The 20,411-nt window shown below is 44.9% G+C and overlaps 1 protein-coding gene across 2 annotated transcripts in view; it reads left to right on the top strand.

Moving 5' to 3' along the window:
* The window catches only part of GLI3 (GLI family zinc finger 3), a 286,634-nt gene that overhangs the window by 217,467 nt on the left and 48,756 nt on the right, over positions 1-20,411 (top strand). For both annotated transcript variants that reach the window (XM_069084396.1, XM_069084397.1), the window contains 3 exons: positions 9,395-9,611; positions 10,691-10,807; positions 12,604-12,744. In XM_069084396.1, coding sequence (XP_068940497.1) covers positions 9,395-9,611; positions 10,691-10,807; positions 12,604-12,744 — 475 coding nt within the window. The remainder of the gene's footprint in view (positions 1-9,394; positions 9,612-10,690; positions 10,808-12,603; positions 12,745-20,411) is intronic.

Genomic DNA, 20,411 nt, shown 5'->3' with positions numbered 1-20,411 from the left:
TTCCCTGTTCCTTCAGCTTGTCCTCAGATGGCATAAACTCAGCACCCCATCAGATTTACCAGCACTTGCTCTGTAGTCCAGGGACCTTAGATCAAAACCAAACTCAGGTGCTTACTGGGTGACCTGGAGCAAGTCACTTATCCCTTAGGGCCTCAGTTTCCTCATCTGTAAAAATGAAGGGACTGGACTATGTGACATCTGAAGTTCTTCTAATTGATCACTGATGATCTTGTGAACCTTCCCCATTCTGGTAGCTCTTCCGGATTGTCTCCAACCAGCCGATGGCCTCCCCAAGCTACCAAGAACTGAGTATAGTACGGATAGATGGTCTGAGCAGGGCAATGGATAGACCACGGCTTCATTTCCCCTGCTCCTCAGTGAAGCCCACAATCTCCTGGGCTTTTCTGTCTGTCCCATCTTGCTGTTGATTCATACTGGGGCTACACCTACAAGGCTCCCAGCTCTTTTTCAGATAAAGTTGTATCTTAACATGCCTCCCCCCAACAAAACAAAAGAGATGGAAATCTTCATTCCCAATATTGTGAAGCCAAGTCTAGATTCATCCAACTCACTGCTGATGCCGGCATTGTCACTCTGAGCCCATCAGCACATTCTAGTCCTGGACCAGAGTCTTCTAGTGAGCTTCCACACCAGGCTTCATGGAAACAAAGAGGCTCGTGAGAAACACAGGGGTGTGTGTGTGTGTGTGTGTGTGTGTGTGCATGTGAGTGTGTAAGTGTGCATATGTGTGTGCGTGTGAGTGTGCATATGTGTGTGTGCATATGAGTGAGTGTGTAAGTGTGCATGTGTGTGTGTGCAAAAGAGAAATAAGTAAGATCGACATGTTCCTGTTCCACAGAGGATTGCAAAGAATTGTCTGATCTGCAGTGCAGCTGGTTGTCATCACATCTACTGCTGGGAGCAGGCATTGAGTGACCTGGTTAGGGAAGCAGCCACTAGACAACCCCAAAGGGTGGCTTTGATTAGAATGGCTGTTGTGTGTGTGTGTGAGTGTATGTGAGTATGTGTGTTGTGTGAGTGTTAGTATGTGTGAATGTGTGTATATGTATGTCTGAGTGTAAGTGTATGTGTGTATACATGTGTGTCTGTGTGGGTGTGTGAAAGTGTGAGTGTGTGTATAAGTATGTGTCTGTGTCTGTGTGTGAGTCTATGTGTGTCTGTGTGAGTGAATCTGTGTATATGTGTGTGTCTGTGAGTGTGTGTGAGTGTCTGTGTGCATGTGAGTGTGTAAGTTTGTGAGTGTGTGTCTGAGTGTGTTTGAGTTGTGAAAGTGTGTGTAAGCATGTGTGCATGTATGAATGATTGTGTGTGCATGTGAGTGAGTAAGTGTGCATATGTGTGTGTTGTGTGAATGTCTGAGTGTGAGTGTGTATATGTGTATATGTCTGTGTTTCCTCTTAAAGTCGCTTCCATAAAATGCCATGGCCACATGTCCTTGCCGTGTGGTGTCTTGCCCAGCCTTACCTCCTTCTGACATCTGCATGGCTTTCAAGATGGAAAGGGTCAAGGGCAAGGGGAGATTCAGAAGAATAAACCACGTCAACAGTCACCCCACGGTGGGAATTAGACACACTGAAGCGTTGCTTTTCTCCTCTGCCCCTATGTAGACGGCATTAGAATTGTTATCGAATTTCCTCAAAACATGTTTTTAAGAGTTACAGTTACATAGTCGTATGTCAAAAAGGGTCGATTCAAAATTAAATTTGTTTAGTGGAGACACTACACCTATATTCTATAGTCATGGCTTAATGTCCCTTTGTTTAAACATGTCCCAGGGAGGTAACTTTTTCTTCTCTTTTTGTCGTGGAATGCCCAGCTGAATCAAAAAGCCTTCACCATGTCAAAAATGTGATCTCGGAGTGGAGGAGCTCAGGTCCTGCCCTCCCAGAGAGTCCATTCTCCCGGGCTGAGCCCACACGTTGACCTTCCTGGAGAGAAAGCCGAAACCGGTCCCTTTGCACCTTTGGGGTCTGGCTCCCTGACATGTGTCAGCCACTGAGTCAGCTCCTGCTGATTAATCGATTGATTGACACCTGTCAATCGTACTCATGGAAGTTAATACCAAATCAAGCAAAGGGATTCTGAGAGCTTTGCTCCTTTTGAATTCAGCCCGACTTGCAGAGAACAAGCCCGTGTGATCCCCTATGCTGGTGCAGGGCCCGGATGGTGTGGCCCCATTTCTGGTCTTCACTTCCTTTGGAGGAACATCCTGACCCTGCTTAGGACTCACCTTTCCCCTGATCCTCACATCTTCCCATGGCCTTGAACCAGTCATTCAGGTCCCATGGGTGCCAGCCTCCTGAAGGCAGCCAGATACCCACGTGGTACCAACCTGAGGCAGGTGAAGCCCTTCGGTGTGATGGAGAAGACCCTCTCCAGCTTGATTGCTGAGCACTGAAAGCCCACCATGGGCCCCACTCACTCTCCCTCATGCCACGATCTCCCAGCTGGAAAGGCCCTCCTTGGAGGCCACCCCTCCCACCTGTGCATTCCATAGAGGAGGCACCTGAGGCCTCGTTCTGGGAGCAAGCATCAGAAGGAAGATCGGAATCCAGGGCTTCAACTCCAGAGCCAGTACTCTTTCCACTGTGCCATGAGAATGCCCTTTCAGATGCCCACGTCCTGTGAAAGCCTCAATGGCACACGGCCCTAGACTTGTTCTCACTTCCCGAGATGCAAGTGCAGATGGGTGAAACAGGCTTTATACCGTGATCGAAGGGCGATCTGGCTCCAATTTCTGGAGATGTGTGGCCTTTGTGAGGTTGTGTGGTGTTTGTGAGGTTGTGTGGTTGCAAACACACTTGAACTCATCCATGGTCTCTAATAGGCAGCAGTGACGGTCTGAAGAGTTAATGAAAGAATTTGCTAATTCTTAAATGAACAAAAACGTCTTTTCCATGGTTGATGGAGGTCAGAAATTCCTCCAGAAGTGAATATTCTGGATAGCTGAAGTATTAGTGCAAGATTAAAAAAACATATTTTTATGACAATTTTTAATAAATCAGACATTTCTCACCCCTTCTTAAAATATAAAATATAATGTATCCTTTTTTTGAAGATTCTGGGTTACCTGAAGGTTAACTTTATTATGGAACAACGCAGTGATGACCCTCAAGGATTGCTGAGATATGAAGGGTTTATTTCTGTTACACAAAATGGACCAGCATTGGTATATACTTATTTTTATTTTTAATCAAGAACCTAAATTCTTCATGTTTATCATTTTTCTCCTCTATCCTCCATTGCATTCAGCCTATAAGTTGTCATTTTTCTTTTGTGCTAATCTTGAGAGGTTGCCTAACAGCTCTCCTCATGACAATGCCTTTGTCTTTTTTATTCTGACTTGACTTGAACTGGTTAGCAGTGTCTGTAAACTAAGAGTAAACAGGCCCTGAGTGGATCCCTCAGGACTGAAGCGTCACAGTTTTTATTTGTTTGTTTATTCTGTTCCAGATGTTCATACTCCTCCTGCTGCTACTTAAAGGATAATGAGCAAATTGAAATTCAAATAATTTTCTTCTGACTTCATAACTATCTGCTTAGAATATTGTTCTCATTGGTTTTCCCCCTTGGGAATAGAGCCTTCTGCCTGATCTCTTAATGACTTAATCGACCTACAATTATGTAGTTTATGATAATAAACATATGGGATTAAAAAAAAACTATACTATTTTCTATAGATACTTGGAGGAAAAGAAGTGAAAACCTTAAAAGTAATTCATGTTTGGTTACATCTCATTAAAGAGCCCATTTGGTGAATTGGTTTCAATGAAAGAGTAAATGGGGGGAAAGGGAGGTTAAGCAGTCTGGGGGGTGTCCTGAAGAGTCATCCCATTTGAGAGGGGGGAGGGATCTGAGAAGTCCCTGAGGCACAGCTGCTGGTTCTGACTCAGGGAGTGCTGGCCCATGGGGCTGAGGGACTTGCTCTGGGTCTCCCAGCCTGTCACCCACAGAAGCAGGAAAAGCAAGGCAAGTGCCTATACTGGAGACCATTGAACAGACAGGTACAACAAGGAAGCTCTGCTTTTTGAGAAAGCCCTTTTCCTCACGTGGTCAGATCTCTCCACAGGACTGAGACGCCCTGAGTAGATGGGCACAGGAATGTAAGCGCCCATTAGCACTTGGCTTGGTCTGCCTCAGGACTTGCTTGGGTATTTCCTGATTCTCCCTATGCCGCCCCTACCTGGCTGGAGCCAGAGGCACTGCCCCTCTTGGGATCTTTCACTTTGAACCCGATCTCAGTGAGCACCAAGTACTTATTCATGAAGCATCTACTATGAGCCAGACAGAGTTCTGGGTCCTCGGGATAGAGTCCCAAAGGAGCCAGTCCATCAGACAGTTCACATGCCATCGGAGGCAAGTGAATATGGCAGCCACAGTTCCACCTGAACAGATGTATCTTTGATGCAAATGAATGAAATGACTCTGGAAAAGAGAGAAACAAAGGTAAATCCAAAGGACCCACTTCTTGGTCACAAGAAGGATGTAGTCCAGTTCCTGGATAACATTGAAAATGATGGCAGACTGGTCAGGTAGGTCCCCAAAGTCCAAGTAAAGGTAGCAGAAGCACTGAGGGACAGGGACTAACTGCATCTGCTGGGGGGAGTCAGGTGAGGCTTCAGGGAAGGAAGTGACACCTGACCTGGAATTTGCAAAAAAAAAAGCCCATTTCTGCAGGCTGAGTTGGGTCAGGGGTGGGGGGAGTTCATGTGGACTAGTATAGGCAGGGGTGTGGAGGTAGAAGAAGCAAAATCTAGCTGGAAAATGGGCATGATCCAGTTTATAAGGGCTGTTTGCTGTACAAGGCATGTCTGAGAAATGAAGTTAGCCAAGTGGGAGCCAGGTCAGTGGTGGAGAATGTAGAAACTCCAATTCAAGGGCTTACATTTAATTGGGGAGGCAATGGGGAGCCAATGAAGGGTTTGGGTCAAGAGAGTGACCTCACCAAATCAGCATTGAAAGTGCTGTGTAGGTGCCCAGGTCCCATCACTCCATCTTATGCTACCGCTTTGATGCAGTTACATTGTAGCCTTGAGGACAGGGACTGTCTTTTTTCCCAACTTGTGTTTATGTCCCCAGCACTTAGTACCAAGTAGGAACTTAATAAATGTTTACTGACTGATCCATCACTATCACTTGGCTCAGTTTTTCCCTCTGCTTAACTCATTGGGCAAACTCATCTCTACTCCCTGGAATGCAGACACCCAAGAGTACACCAACACAGGCACTGGGAGAGGCCCCTGGGAACACTGGACTCTTGTGGGAGAACCTTTCTTTTTGTGGTTGGTTCCCACCAGGCTCCCGCTCTCCCACTGCAGCGATGGTGGAGAAGGCAGCAGGGAGGCCCTGGCTCTGGAGGATGAAGGGGTGTTTCTCCTCAGAGCACTTGGCAGCACCTGCTGCCCTCTCACTCTCTGTGGTCTCAGCTGCCCTGCTTTCCTCATTATGTAGCAACAAGTTCCATTAGGGAAGGGAGAGATTGGAGACAGGCTGAGAGCCTTGGAAGACCAGAAGTGCATCTCAGAGATATTGTGGGCTTGGCTCCAGACCACCGCAATAACACAAGTCACACGGAGTTTTTTGGCTTCCCAGTGCATATAAAAGTTATGTTTATGTTATACTGTAGTCTATTAAGTATGTAGTAGTATTATATAAAAAAGCAATGCACCTACCTTAATTTAAAAAAATACTTTATTGCCTAAAAATGCTAGCCATCATCCGAGTCTCCAGTGAGCCACGATCTTTTTGCTGGTGAAGGGTCTTGCCTAGATGTTGCTGGCTTCTGACTGATCCAGGTTGTGGTTGCTGAAGGCTGGGATGGCTGTGGCAATTTCTTTAAATAAGAAACTAATGAAGTTCACCCCATCGATTGACTTATCCTTTCATTTGAACACTTAGAGGCCATTGTAGGGTTATTAATTGGCCTAATTTCAATATTGCTGTGTCTCAGGGAATAGGAAGGGCCCAAGGAGAGGGAGAGAATGGAATGGCCAGTGGAGCAGTCAGAACACACACAGCATTTATGGATTAAGTTCACCAGTTTATATGGGTGTGGCTTGTGGCACCCCAAAACAATTATAATAGTAAGATCCAAGGTCACTAATCACAGATTACCATGACTTATAAAATGATAATTAAAAAGTTTGAAATATTGTAAGAGTTACCAAAATGTGACACAGGATATATGTGAGTACATTCTGTTTGAAAAATGGCACTGAGGGAATTGCTTGATGTAGGGTAGCCACAATTGGTAAAATTTAAATTAGGCTTAAATTTTGAATTGGTAAAAGGTAGAATATCTTCAAAACAGAATAAAGGAAAGAAAATGCCAATGGGCAAGGAATGCCAGGATTTGTGGTTTATGTTTTCATTCCTTTGGCAATCAGAAGCCACTCAAGATTTTTTAATAAAGCCAGGTATGATGAAAACAGTGCATCGGGAAAATATCATGGGCAGTTGTATGGAGGAAGCACTTAATCAGGGATAGATAGGAGCAGGAAGACCTGTTAGCAGGCTCTTACTACAGTCTGGAGGAAGAGATGGAGACCTGAATTCCAGGTTTTGCTGAGCTTGGACTGGAACCCAGACCTCTTGATTCCTAATGCAATGGGAGTTAATATTTACATGACTCTCCTACTCAATTCCTTATAGATATTTTAAGCTTTCCAAGGGGCACAGATGAGGGAACTAGGTGGGCATGGATTACCCTCGTTTTCCATACTCTGAAACTGTAAATTGCTGACTTCTGGGATCTCACTGAGATCCAGATACTCATAATGAAGAAAAGATTTAAAAATTTTAAATGTTCCATTTTTTACCCCCGTATTCTTACCATCTTATGTTGGAAATATACCCTTTAAGAGAAGGGAGGATCACTAGTTTGAAAAAAAATTGCTGAGAGGGATAGTTCTGATATAACAGAAAATAACTCTTCTCTCCCTCTCCGTCTCCCTCCCTCCCTCCCTCTCTCTCTCTCTCTCTCTCTTTCTCTCTCTCTCTCTTTCTCTCTCTCTGTCTCTGTCTCTCTCTGTCTCTCTCTGTCTTTCTCTCTGTCTCTCTCTGTCTCTCTCTCTGTCTCTCTCTCTCTGTCTCTCTGTCTCTGTCTCTCTCTCTCTCTGTCTCTCTGTCTCTCTCTCTCTCTGTCTGTCTCTCTTTCCCCTCCTTTCCTCCCTCCCTCATACATACACAAAGCTCCTTGTCACCCCCTCCCCCCATTTTCTCTATTGAGGCCATAGTGCTACTTTATTTTACACTTGAATGTAACAGATAGCACATTTTCTTTATGTATATACTATGCCCCAATCCCATTTTATTGGGCCCTGAAATTTGGCCCCCAAATTGCTGATTGGGTCCTTCTATCTCTTGGAACGAGAAGTGCCCACATTCTCAGTGCCCCTTCATGTCCTGAAGGCATGGAGGCCCTTCTGGCTTGGTTCCATCCTCATCCTTTCACACAGTGACATTGTAATTGCTGGGGGTGGGGGTGGGAGGGTGCCAGCCTGGTGTTTACTTTTTTTGTTTGTTTGTTTTTTAATGAACAGAATAAGGTAGTTACACTTAGTAATGCTCGCTCACTGAAAGGACAGGGGGTGTTAAATCATTGTGTTCTTTGATGAATGGCTCGTACACTGAAGAATAAATTGGACAAACTGGCACAGTGCTCAGTGAACATGAAATCAGCTATTAGGGGAAAGCTGGGGAACAAATTCGGAGCCTGATATGCATCTTTTGATTAATGTCCTATCAATCATCCATAGTGGCTCCCTTCGCTGAGTCTCGCAGTAATCATTCATGGTTGCTTACAGAAACACTGGCAGTAACTCTGGCCCGACAATAACGGAATATTATTACGGATTTTCCCCTAACTCTTACTGGGAACAAGGGCTGTTTTCACTACATTTCTGCCTCCCTTTATTAAAGAAATACAATACAAAATGAAAAGAGAGATCCTCAAAGACTAGTCAAATTCTCTGAGGGTCTTCTTAATGATATTCAGGCCTAAATTGGTAGCCTTTTGTAATGCTGGGCTCTCTCACTGAATAATAGTAATATAATCACATTGGAGCCGTCTCTTTCTAGGGATTGTCATCCAGTGGGCAGAATGTGCAGTCGCATTAATGGACAGAGAATGCCTTTTGAATGGTTACTTAAGATGGTTGAAATGGTTGGATTTTTTTTAATTGTAATATTATCAGTTAATGTACTTAACAGCAATAGTAATTAACGTCCCAGACTTGGAATTTGCATGAAATCTACCTTTGACATTATAAGAAACCTTGATTCTTGCTAGGTATTACACTCAGGGTAGGAAAAATATTTTAATTTGCAAGGCTATTTTAACTCATCATAAGAAAGAGAGACCCACGAATGCAATTATGTCATTTTTCCATGCAGTTTTAAGCCATTGGCAAAAAGCTATGTGAGCATTTCATAGTTTTCTAAGAGGATTTCACCCGGAACAATTCACTTTTGAAGTCCAGCACAAAGAACAGTTTGGCATTCTGTACCCACAGCGATCTGTAGGGCAGTTTCACCAGTACTCAACTGTAGTCTGGGGAAGCCTGGCAGGGACAGGGGGTAATGAAGTGATGACAGGTATTAGCATGCATAATGGGCGGTAATAGACACTTAATGCTGTTTAACTGCGAGAAGGAGATGTGCTTTCCCATTGGGATATTTCTGCATCGAAGTCCATTGATCACCAATTTCCAAGGGGAGAGGTTAATCCATCAGCTTTCAGGAGCAGACGGCCCTGATGGAAATTCTAGAGGTGACATTCTGGATGAACCAAGCCTTCCGTCTTAACAAACAAATGAGTGATATGACAAGCTTGGTGTTCAAAACACATTCAGCCAATTGATTTTCTCTCCTCTTGTAATAAGATCTAGAGACGTATGAAAGAGTGTAGCCTGAGCCGTGATGAAAGGAATTGCTTCATCCATGAGAGTCTGTAGAGCTCTGTACCCAGGGAAAGCACTTCCTATAAAGCATGTCTTCACCCGTCCCCTTTTTATATAAAGTTTGTTATTGCAATAAATAGCTGTTATTGAACTCCTCGCCTTTTACTTCGGTTTTGTAGAGCCTTCTTTAGGTTACAGCACCCGTGTACACGTATGCGTGTGTGTGTGTATTGTGTATTGGTATGCAGACGTCTTGCTGTTGGGAGGTATTAGGGTGGATGGGATGAGGGGGGGTCATCATTTGAAGGGGATTGCTGATAAAGGAACTGCCAGCTTGGATCCATTAGTGCCTTTGACTCGTGGCACCGGGGAGGCAAGGGGAGGAAGCCACATCATGTGTACAATGCCCTTCTGAATTCAGCCAAAGTAACGGTCTGTGTTCTTTGTTGTCTGTTTGCTTTCTCTTGCTGCAGTCCTGCCCTGAGTTTCACCTACCCTCCCACCCCAGTCTCTTTCCAGCATATGCATCAACAGATTTTAAGTCGGCAACAAAGTTTAGGATCTGCTTTTGGACACAGTCCTCCACTCATCCATCCGGCCCCAACCTTTCCTACTCAGAGACCCATTCCTGGCATCCCTAGTGTCCTGAACCCTGTTCAAGTGAGCTCTGGTCTGTCGGAGACCACACAGGTAAGAGCAAGACTCACTGTTGTCTCTTGAAAAGTTCTCTATAAAACCACATAGTCATGAGAGTAGTTAATAGAACAGTCTCTTAGACAGCTGGCTTTGGCTCCTTTCCAGATGCAGGATGCCATTTTGGACACGGCAGCTGGTTTGTGTCACAGCACACAGAGCATTATATTAGGAGTTCAAATCCTGCCTCAGACATTCTGTGTGACCCTGGACAAGTCACTTAATGTCTAGCTGCCTCAGTTTCTGTATCTGTAGAACAGGGATGATAATAGTGCTTACCTTTCATGGTTGGTGTGAGGATTTGGTGAGATAATATTTGTGGACTGCTATGCAAACATGAAAGTGCTATAGAAATACTAGCTACTATATAATGCTAGCTATTACCCTTTCTTTAATAACTCCAGGCAGCATTCTCCTGATTAATTCTGGCCAGTCAGCTGTGGCCTTTCCCAACAAAGCCTACCTCTTGAATAATCTAACTTAATGGAGAGCATGTTAACAAAGGTCAACGGAAAGTTAAATGGTGCCTCAGCCTGAAGCCTGTCCCATCTTTAAATAACCTGAATCCTAATAGAAGATCAGGAAGTGGGAGACCTCATGTGCCTCTATTTCCCTCAGCCTCCAACGAGGACATATCTTGGGTGGGGGGGGGGAGATTCGATAGTGGCCTGCCCTTCTCATCATGGCCCCATTAATCCAGCATAGAAGACAACAGCATCTCAAGGAAAAGAACCCACCCATCTATTCTGGTTGGGGTGATTTTTTCATAATGTTGTGTTTTTCACATTTGGGTTTATTCTTTGTGAGAGCTGTTAAAACTTGGAGTCCAAATGCCATTGACTGAAGCTTATTTATATCTATGAATGAGAAGATAGAACATCCTTTCCCTGCCTCTGTTCTGATCCAAAAGAAAGAATGCTTCATTCAGCCTGTTAAGCCAGGTCCCTGAGCTCTCTCTCCAATTAAGGTTGTCCTCCAAACTGAGCAAAGCTGCTTGCACAGAACTGTGTATCTGGTTATGAGATTTTATATTGATCGCGACTTTATTTTTGTTTTTGGACTCGAACCCTGAGCAGCAAAACAAACCGACGAGCGAGTCTGCAGTGAGCAGCACTGGGGATCCAATGCACAATAAGCGCTCCAAGACCAAAGCTGATGAGGAGCTGCCCAGCCCGGGGGCAGGAAGCCTGCAGGTACGGCCTCCGAGGCCCCCTTCTCTGCGTCCTCCCCAGAGCCCATTTCAGGCATTCCTTTCACTTAACTCAGATATTCAGGAATACATGCAGAACTTTGCCTGGTCCTCCTGTTGCCCAGAGTCAAATAGTAACCCAGACTCACTGAATTCCTGTTTCTTTGTGTCTTGAGAGCAGAACTCTGACACTAACACAAGAAATACAAGAGATAGTTCTAGGTGATGGAAGGAGGTACCAGCAATTGCCAGGTGGAGAGGAGATAGGTTATCGACAGCCCAATGAAGGAATGAATAGTACCCACTTTGTGTGCATGAGTGTTCTATGATCACCCATGCCAAGCCGGACTGAGGCTTTAGTTTGGCATTCATCTGCTTTCTCCACCTCAACCTAACCCCCGGAGTCAGAGCTGAAGCCAGAGCTAACTAACCCCAGTCATAGTGCCACATGGCAGCTGCCTTTGTCCAGGTACCCCGTACTAGCCCTAGACCCAACTGATCAGGATGGCCCATTAAATGAGATGGTCAAGACACAGGCAGCATTTTAGATCAAGCTTAGCTCTGGGCTTGTTTACTTAGAATTCCAATGTGGAAACAGCCCCAGAAGTGTGATCCAGGCCCATCCACAGACTTGGCTTTTGGACTTGGACTCAGTTTTCTAGTGAACCTTTATGAATTTTTGGTTCGGATTTGAGGGAAGAGGTTTTGAATCTATTTCTAGATTGGCAGCCAGGACAGAATGGTCTCTGTGACTCTGAGAAAGGAACCACTCCATCCAGAATGTGGAGCTTGCTCCATTTCCATGGAGATGGTTGTGACTGGGAATGGTGGGGGGAGGATGATGAGGGATGTTAGCAATCCCCCAAACACGTTCAACTGCTCAGCCTTTGTCAGTGTGACCAAGGAGGGCAATATTAATGTGCACCATGTGTTGAAAGTGCCTTGTGGCTTCCCTATTGACAAGTGGGGCATCTCTTGGAATGGCTGCAGATGTGACGAGCATAGGATAAGAATTGGAGAGGACCTTGGAGTCCAACTTCCTTATTTTACATATGAGGAAACACTCTGAGAGAGGCAAATTACTTGCCCGAAGTAATACCACTGGTAAATGTCTGAGGCAGGATTGGAAATCAGATCCTTAACTTAAAAACTATGAGAAAATCAGAGGAATATTTCCAAGGGTCTCAATGCTGTCAGCTAGGGTCGAAAAGCTGCCAGATATCAAATAACTGATAACAAGTCAGTGAACGGTTGAATTGTGGAATTCTTCAAGTATTAAGTACCTTTGGTGTATAAGGCAGGCAGGAGAACATATGGGAAAAGCCACTGCAAATGGTACTCAAGTTCAGATTCTGACTTGGGTAGCAGCTTCTACCACCCTCTGTGCCTCAGTTTCTTAAACTGCAAAATGAGGAGATTGAACAAGGTGATTTTTAATGTTCTTTTCAGCTCCATAATCTATGAAACGAAAATAACCTTTGAAAGACACAAAGACAAGAAACAGTCCCTGTCATCACAGAACATTTGCAGATGAGGAAACTGAAGCTCAGGGAGGGTAAGGGACATGACCAGGGTCACATAGGATATCAAAGACTAACAAAGACTCAAGGAAATAATGCCTGCCAGCACCTTGGCTTGGGGCACTCAGGCTTTCTCTTTCACCAGCCTGTGGGTCTCATCTTTGGTGGGGCTTTCCTTGTCCCAGTTAGCCTCTGCTCCCAAAGCCCTTCCTCCACTTTCTTCTTGGTCTAACCCAGACTTCTTCTTTCTTCTCCCTCCCCTCTGCCCTCTGCCTCTCAGGAACAGCCTGAAGGAATGACCCTCGTCAAGGAGGAAGGGGACAAAGATGAAAACAAGCAAGAGCCTGAAGTGGTCTACGAGACAAATTGTCACTGGGAGGGCTGTGCGCGGGAGTTTGACACGCAGGAGCAGCTTGTGCATGTAAGTTAATGGCATTCCAGAGTGGGGCTTACAAACGGCGTGACCTCCTCCCGGGAGGTCAGCGGCACTGACCCCCGGCTGAGGCGAGTCTCTCAGGCAGCAGCGTCACAAGGCGGAGAGGGCTTTATGAGTTTCTGAGAAGAAAGAAAACTCGGAGCCACAGTTCTTGACCTGTTCAGTCAACTAAAGCTTACTGGGAAATTCAATAAAGCCTTCTGCAGAGAGTATAATGGCTCTGATCCTAGAAGGCTGAGAACACTATTTGGAGTTTCAGACTTTGATGGTTATTGAGTGATAGTAAGCTGGACATGAATTATGATTAACCTTTGAATCAAGAGGCATTTCCTCCCCCTCCCACAAGGCACCATCACAATAGAGGACAGGATTTCTGGCCATTCTGTTCTCCACCCTCCTCACCCCGACTCCCACCCTCCTGAGGGCTCCTGAGGGCAGGAGAAGGAAAGCTACAGTGGAATGGCCACCTATAGGTTCCTTTTTAGTGAATGATATGCTTACTGCTCTGTACAAACTCCGATGGATTTTGCAGTAGACATTGATTATGACATATTTTGTGATATTTCCTGCTTCGGTTACAGTGTCATAGGTTTGGAGCTTGGAAGGATCTCTGAAGCCAATGAGTCCAAATGTCTCATCCCATAGATGAGGAAACTGAGGCTCAGTGTCTTGTCGGGGGTCACAGAAGCAGTTAATGACAGAGTCAGGGCTTCCTACTCCCAAACTTGCACACTATTCCCCTTGCGACATTAATTTGCCTTTCCTTTTTCTGAGAAAGCCAGCAGAGATGCTGTCAGAGTCAGCATCACAGGGTTTTACCATCTTTTTCCACATCTGTCTCTTTGCTCTTATGTGTCCTCACCAGGGAGGGGAGAGTGGAGAGCAGGCTGGGAATGGGGGGGGCAGAGCAGAAATGACACTGGTGTCATTGAGCTCCCTGTCAATTGGGGTAATCAGGAATAAAAGGCTCTTGCAGCTCAGCAGGTGCTGTGGGCCAGGGATTGGTGTGAAGTCCAGTGTCCAAGTGCCCGGCGCTAAAATGCTCTTAACGTGATGGCAATTTTGAAGGCCTGGCCTGAGTGGGACCATCCCTCCCTCCCTCCACACAGGTTCAAGAATGCATCCGCGTGGGCTCACACATGCCCTTTGGTTTTCATTCTTAGCCAATCAAAATATTCGGAGAATTATATTAAATTATGAATTACATGTGTTATATTTATATTTATGTATTTATATAATATGTAACATCTTCATAATTATATTAAATTATTAAATGATAAAAATCTTGTGCATTTGTAACATTAGTGTAGCATGGACAGAACCCTGAGTACAATTCAGGCCCCTACTGTGTGTCTTGGGCTAACATCCACCATCTGAGACTCACCCCATGCATCCCCTAGGCAGGGACATTTGATTTTTTAAAATCAGGGCCTGTCATCTTCTCTATTGCAGAAGCCCATTTCGCTTCACCAGCTGTGAAATGACGAGGGAGATTGCTGAGGTTCTGGTCTGATCCAGAAGGAGAAAGTCAATTCAAGTACTTGACTGACCCACTTGAAGAGCTGCTGAAATGAGCTCTAGGATGATTCCCCCTTCCCTCATCCCTCTGGAGAATGGAAGTTTCTTGAGAGTAGAAGAGCTTTTCATTTTTGACTTTGTATGCATAGTGCAGGGCCGGTGCATAGTAGGTGCCTACAAAAATGCGTGTTAAGTTGAGTTAAATCCAAGATCAGAAAGCTGCTGCACAGCTGGAGATCATGCCTGCTTCCTGTAGCTATGGATCGGAGAGATGGGGAGAGGGCGGCCAACTGCTAGGTGGAGATGAATGTCAGCCGTGGCAGCTCCTACAGTCCGATGCCCCTGCTTTTTAAGATAGGCTGGGCCAGTGGAGGGAAGAATGAGTAGGCAGGCCATGAGAGATGGATTCTGCCAAGTAATGCTTTCCCCTGGCATTTGTGAGGCTGAGAGCTGAGGGATCTATAGAAGACGTCAGCAGGGCTAAGGCTGTTTGTTCTTGGACGGTTGCTTGTGCAAAGGCCCCTCAACACTGAACAGTGAAAATGAGCAGTTGGCCTTAAATGCAGATGCTCAAGTTCATCTCATGGAAATGCCCACTAGGGCATCTTCTTTCCATCAAGTAAAACACCTCATGTTTTCTTTGATTCAAGGGAAAGGCAGAGAGAACAGAACTTTGTTAACCACTGTAGGCAGCAATTGCACCCAGGTCCCAGGACTGAAAAACCAGGCCTTTTCTACACTACAGTGAGTTCTGGGTCTGAGCTTACAAGTCCTGAGCTCTGCTCCTCTGTCTTTGTGACCTTGGACTAGTCATGGTGTCAAATCTGCCTAGTTTCTCATCTCTAGAATGATAGGGTTGGGTTCTATGACAGCTGTGATCTCGAACAACTCCTTAATCTTACCTGGAGCCCAGTCTCCTCCAACTGTTAAAAAAAAATGAGGCCTTTATGGTTCTATTTCCAGTTCTTCCCAATTGAATTCAAAATGGGCTTATTAAGAGCTTCTTAGGTACAAAGTACCATGCCCTGGGGTTGATATTTGGGATCTTCTTGACCTATAATTTCATTGGCATGGGACATTCCTGATTTGGAGGCTCCGTCCGCCAATGCCGGCTCTCAGCTTGTTGGCACCTCATGATTTTAAGGAGTTGATTAGAGTAATGGGATGTGACGTCTGCCCGGGGTCATGCAGCCAGTGTGTATCAGAGAGAGGTCTTGAAACCAGGTCTCCATCACTCTCTGTCCACTCTGAAATGCTGCCTTTCAGCTTCAGGATACAAGGATCAAGAGTTGAAATTCTACTGGAATTGAATTTCCTCAATGAAGTGCAGCTTCTTAAACTTTCCAGCCTCTCAACTCCCATTCTCATTTATGAGATATTTTCTTCACCTTGTAGTAAAGTGGGTTTGGAAGGCCTGATATGTGGGGTCATTTCAGGTTAATTTTCTCTCCCCTGTACATTTCCTCCAGAGGTGGCACATAACTTATGAGAATTCACTTAATCCTCCTGGAAAAAAAATAAAGTGTACAAGGGACATTTTTTAAAGGGATTCAGGGAAACAAGAAACTACTTTGATTGTCGTAACTTTCTTCAAAGAAAGAAGAGTTTTCTTGAATTCAGTGAATTTTCCCGACACAGACAGCCAAGAGTCGAGGTGTTAAAGCATTCTGATGCCACTCGGCCTTATTTATAGCCCGACCTGTGCTCTTTCCCCATCTCTTACAGTTAATAGAAAGATTCATGAGTCTCCATGGCTGTCTATCTAGTGTCTGACAGTCCCGACCGGGCTGCTAAAGCAAGTCACTATCTATAATTGATATCCTTCCCTGGAATAGGGTGCTGGCTGCGACTGAAGGGCTTTGCTGAAAGCTCTAAATGGTGACATGTTCTCCCCTCGTTCTGGCTCAGCCACTGAATTCCAGGGCCATTGGAACTGGGTGCAGGAGGGAGACATGTGTTTCCCATTAGCAAGTCACCAAGTAGAAGGGCAGAATTAGGAAATGGGATGAATTTGCCTGCCAGGTAGCTGCATTTCCAGTACAATGCACTGCATGTACTCTTGAAAAGATTCCCAGGGCCCATGACTGTCAGAACAGATGGGCTAAATATGGTTTTTTCTTCCCCTCGTTTTGTCTCCTCCTTCTCCGGCCCTCCCCAGCTGTGTGTTTACTGGAGAATCTCTAGTTGCTCCTGGGGTCTTTATCATGGAGATGTTTAATTAATTTCTCATCACAGCAAGATATTATAATTGGGCTTAGCTGAATTCGAGTTTCTATTAAATGCAGCGTCACAAATTTACTTCCACGCCCAGGAGCTAAGAGATGGGTCTGTTTTCTTTAATCAGCATTTTGGGGCAGCAGGCATCTTCCTGATGATCAGTTAAGCTGCAAGAGAACATAGCAGTTAATGAAAGGGTAAGATGAGAAGATCAGCGCTGCCAGGAGCTACTATCCAGGACTGGGCTTCTGTGGGAAGGGCCCAGAATCTGCACTCAGGACCTAGGTCCACACTGCTCCTCTGTTCTGCTTCTGCTCCTGCTCCTGTGGAACCCTGACGAGGTCACAGCGTTGGTCTGGGTCATTTCCTCATCCTGAAAGTGAAGGCTGATCTCTAAGGCATTCACTTGCCCCCTAGCCTATGAAAAACTAGAGGAGATTTGGCTGTTTGAAAAAGCATCCTGCCACGATTCTGTCTGGCCACAGAGGACAGGAACACAAGCAGCTGGAGAGGGTGTAAGTCTGCCAGTTTAGGCTTAAGAGGGGCCTGGTGATTAGCACTGTCTAAACCTGCAGCAAGCTAGCTGCCTCTGACCAGCGGAGGCGAGGTGACCCCTCTTCAGGTGTGTGGGAGTGGGGGCTTCTTTTGGCCTAGGTGGGACTACGTGACTTCTGGGATCCCTTCTGAACCCTTCCATTCTGTGATTCATTCTTCTTCAAGCCTCAACCACCACATCTGCAAAACGGAGATAGAAAATTTACGCCACTAACCCTCACTGTCAGAAGTTCAATTGGTCAGTCAAACACTTATTAAGCATCTACTGTATGCTGGGTCCTGGGCTAAGCTCTGGGGATGCAAATATAAATAAAAACTTAAATCAGTCCCTGCCCTCAAAGAGCTTACAATCTATTGGGATAAAATAGCACTTAGAAGAACATTAAGAAAAGGAGTGGGGAAAAAGGGGGGCTAAAGAATGAAGGTATCCCATGCAGGGTCAGGCTAGAGATATCCTAAGAAGTCCAAAAGCAATGTAGCTGGTGGTAAATGGGGCATTTATTAAGCCCTTAATTACTGTGTGCAAAACACTGGGAATAAACTAGCCTCTGCCTTGAAGGACCCAGAGATACAACATATTCACAAACTTACTCGTTTGTGATTTACTTTTTTTGATTTTGATTTTTGTTTTTTGATTTACTTATCAAAGACTTTCCAGAGTCATAGGCATCAAGGTGAGATAGATAGAGAATCAGCCCAGAAGCCAGGACAACCTGGCTCCATCTATTCCAGCCTGGCTATGGGACCCAGTAGAGTCAGCACCTCTAAGGTTAGGAAGTGCTGAGAAGTTGCTGGTCTCTATTGGGAGGATGAAGGAGTCTACTCTCCCCAGAGTCCCCCCTATCAAAGAAAGCCCAAGGCCAGTCGCTGTGTGTAGCCCTATCTGAAAAGCACAAAGTAATTTAAAATAAAAATGAGAGAGGTGGTGGCAGCTAAGCCGCCTGGGTCACAAGGGAGGTCAGGGATTTAACAAGGCAGGAGTTAGGAAGGAGAGCATAGTAACTGCAATGGCTGACGGCACTTAGCAAAATTTTAAGCACCATGTAAATGTTTGTGATTTATTATTTGATTGACAAAGATTATATTACAAATTTTGAATTACTGGGACATAGAGGCTGAAGGGTCCTCAAAAGCCATCTTTGTCAACTCACTCATTGTTATAGATAAGGAAACAAAGGCTCAGGAAAATTCAATGACCTGCTCAAGGTCACCTTCCCTACGGCTTTGAGGCCATCGAGGCAGGGCGAGAGCCAATAGAAGACGACTCAATTAGTACTATATTTTCCTCCTTTTTATAACAATACCCTGTTATTACTTGCTGTGAGGTATATGATCCAAATGCAAGAGTAATTAATGTGAAGGCTTTTATTTTCTCTAAGTGGTTTTCTAAAAACACTCTTTCTGAGAGGCAGATCATAATCCAATGAGTGGCATATTTTCTCTTGTCTGCCAGGTTGGAGGGATCTTCCAGGACTTCCCCCATCTGTTTCCCTCTTCCGTGTTTATACTGTGCTAAAGGTAAATGACACCTGTTGTTTATTATCCGTTGGAGGCATTTGAAGTATGCACAGGTGTCTACACTAGTTAGCCACTCATCTCAGTTGAAATTGACATCGTGTGCAGCATATGTCTGTGAGGACTTTAAAGAGGGACAACTGTGATCGCCCATATGGAGTGGGTGTCTGTCATCAAGCAGATGCTTCCGTGCAGCTTTCACCATAGAAAGGTGGGGAAGGGATGGCATCTACTGGTGACAGCAGCAGGCATAAAGAATCCCCATCCAGTGCCTTCATTATCACTCCCTCTGCATCTGATGCCAAAACCAGGCACACTTACACATCCTAAGGCAGTGTCCTTAAGACGATGCCCACAGAGAACGCTGGTGCCTGCTGACCCTCATTGCAGAGGCTTTAGAAAAGGGGCATTTTCCTAAAACAGGAGGATTTTCTCCCCAGAAGGGACAGCTGTGGAAGGGAGAATTGGTGTCTGGGGACACCAGGAGAGGGGAAAGTCCTTTAGGGGATATTTTTACTAAGTGATGATGAAGGAGAGAATGCCTGTGGCTCAGTGACTGCCCAGGGGAGCATTTAAAGGAAATCTGCCTTTCCTGTCTTTTTAGGGGCATGGTTTCAGACCTACGTGAGGGCTACTAGTTGCCAAGTTTCATGTGAAAATAGTAACTGCTAGTTTTAGCAAAATTTAAGGTTTCCAGGACACTTTGCTTGGCAGCCCTGTGACATCATAATTCTAGGACCACAGATTTAAACATTCTAAACCGACCTCCTCATTTGACAGACGTGGACCTGAAGCCCAGACAGATGGAATCATTTGCCCAAGGTCACACAGATAGTAAATGGTAGAGCTGGGATTCAAACACAGATCCTCTGACTCTGAATCCAGCCCTCTTTCTACTGTACCACACTAGGAAGCACATGCATTATCATTCCCATTTTACAGGTGGAGAAATTGAGTCTCTGAGAATTTGCAAGCTGCCTTATTACATATTTACTATGTGCAAGGCACTGTGCTAGGTGCCAGAGATAAAAAAGTAAAGAGGAATGCCAAACCATGGGAGCTTACCTTCTACTCAGGAGGGGCACAATCCCATTCCAAGTAACTGAAAGGTGCTAAGAAATAGAATAGGAGACAGCCCCTACCCTCAAGGAGCTTATATTTTTTGTGTGTTGGGAGGGGGAAGAGGTTCCCTACCCCTAGAAATTAAAATAAACATTTGTTAAACATCTGTTGTGTGAGAGATGTCATAAAGCTCCAAACCTCAAAATGGGACAGTCCCTGCCTTCAAGAGGCTTACACTCTACTAAACAGAAAAGTTTCCTGCATACACGAAGAGCATTTCATTAAAGTATGCAGCCTAACAGTATTTTTATAAAAATAAATGCTAAGTATATTGTTTTTATTCATCAGACTGAGGTAACTTAACCATAACTATTTTTTTTATTTTGAGCTTAAATATAAATTTAAAAAATGAGACATAAAATACTGTTTTTTCAAAATCTGTTAGGGTATGCCTGAGCCCACCTGCTATGTGGTGCATCAGAACAAATGTGGGATAAAAATCACAGTGAGAGTAATGGTGATGACAATTATATTTGGAAAAAGTGTTTAGCATGATACCATGGCCAACATGTCAGTGGCAGATCTTTGACCTAGTTCTCCCTGTCTTTGGGGTTGCCTCTTCTTCTTCAACCACATTATTAATTTGAGAAAGAGAGGGAGGGAGCAACTCCTGACCTTTCCAGGGATCACCAAAAGTTCCTTGAAGGGGATGAGGGACAGTGAGTCTGCTAGCACTTACCTGATCCTGTCTTCCCACCTGAGCCTTGGGGCACCAAGTCCAGTGA

Source organism: Petaurus breviceps, unplaced genomic scaffold, assembly GCF_028583685.1.
Source record: "Petaurus breviceps papuanus isolate PSGF00001 unplaced genomic scaffold, PetGlider_PUasm1.0 174, whole genome shotgun sequence".
NCBI lineage: Eukaryota > Metazoa > Chordata > Mammalia > Diprotodontia > Petauridae > Petaurus > Petaurus breviceps.
The sequence above is the reverse complement of the archived record's forward strand: the minus strand, read 5'-3'. Positions and strand labels throughout refer to the sequence as shown.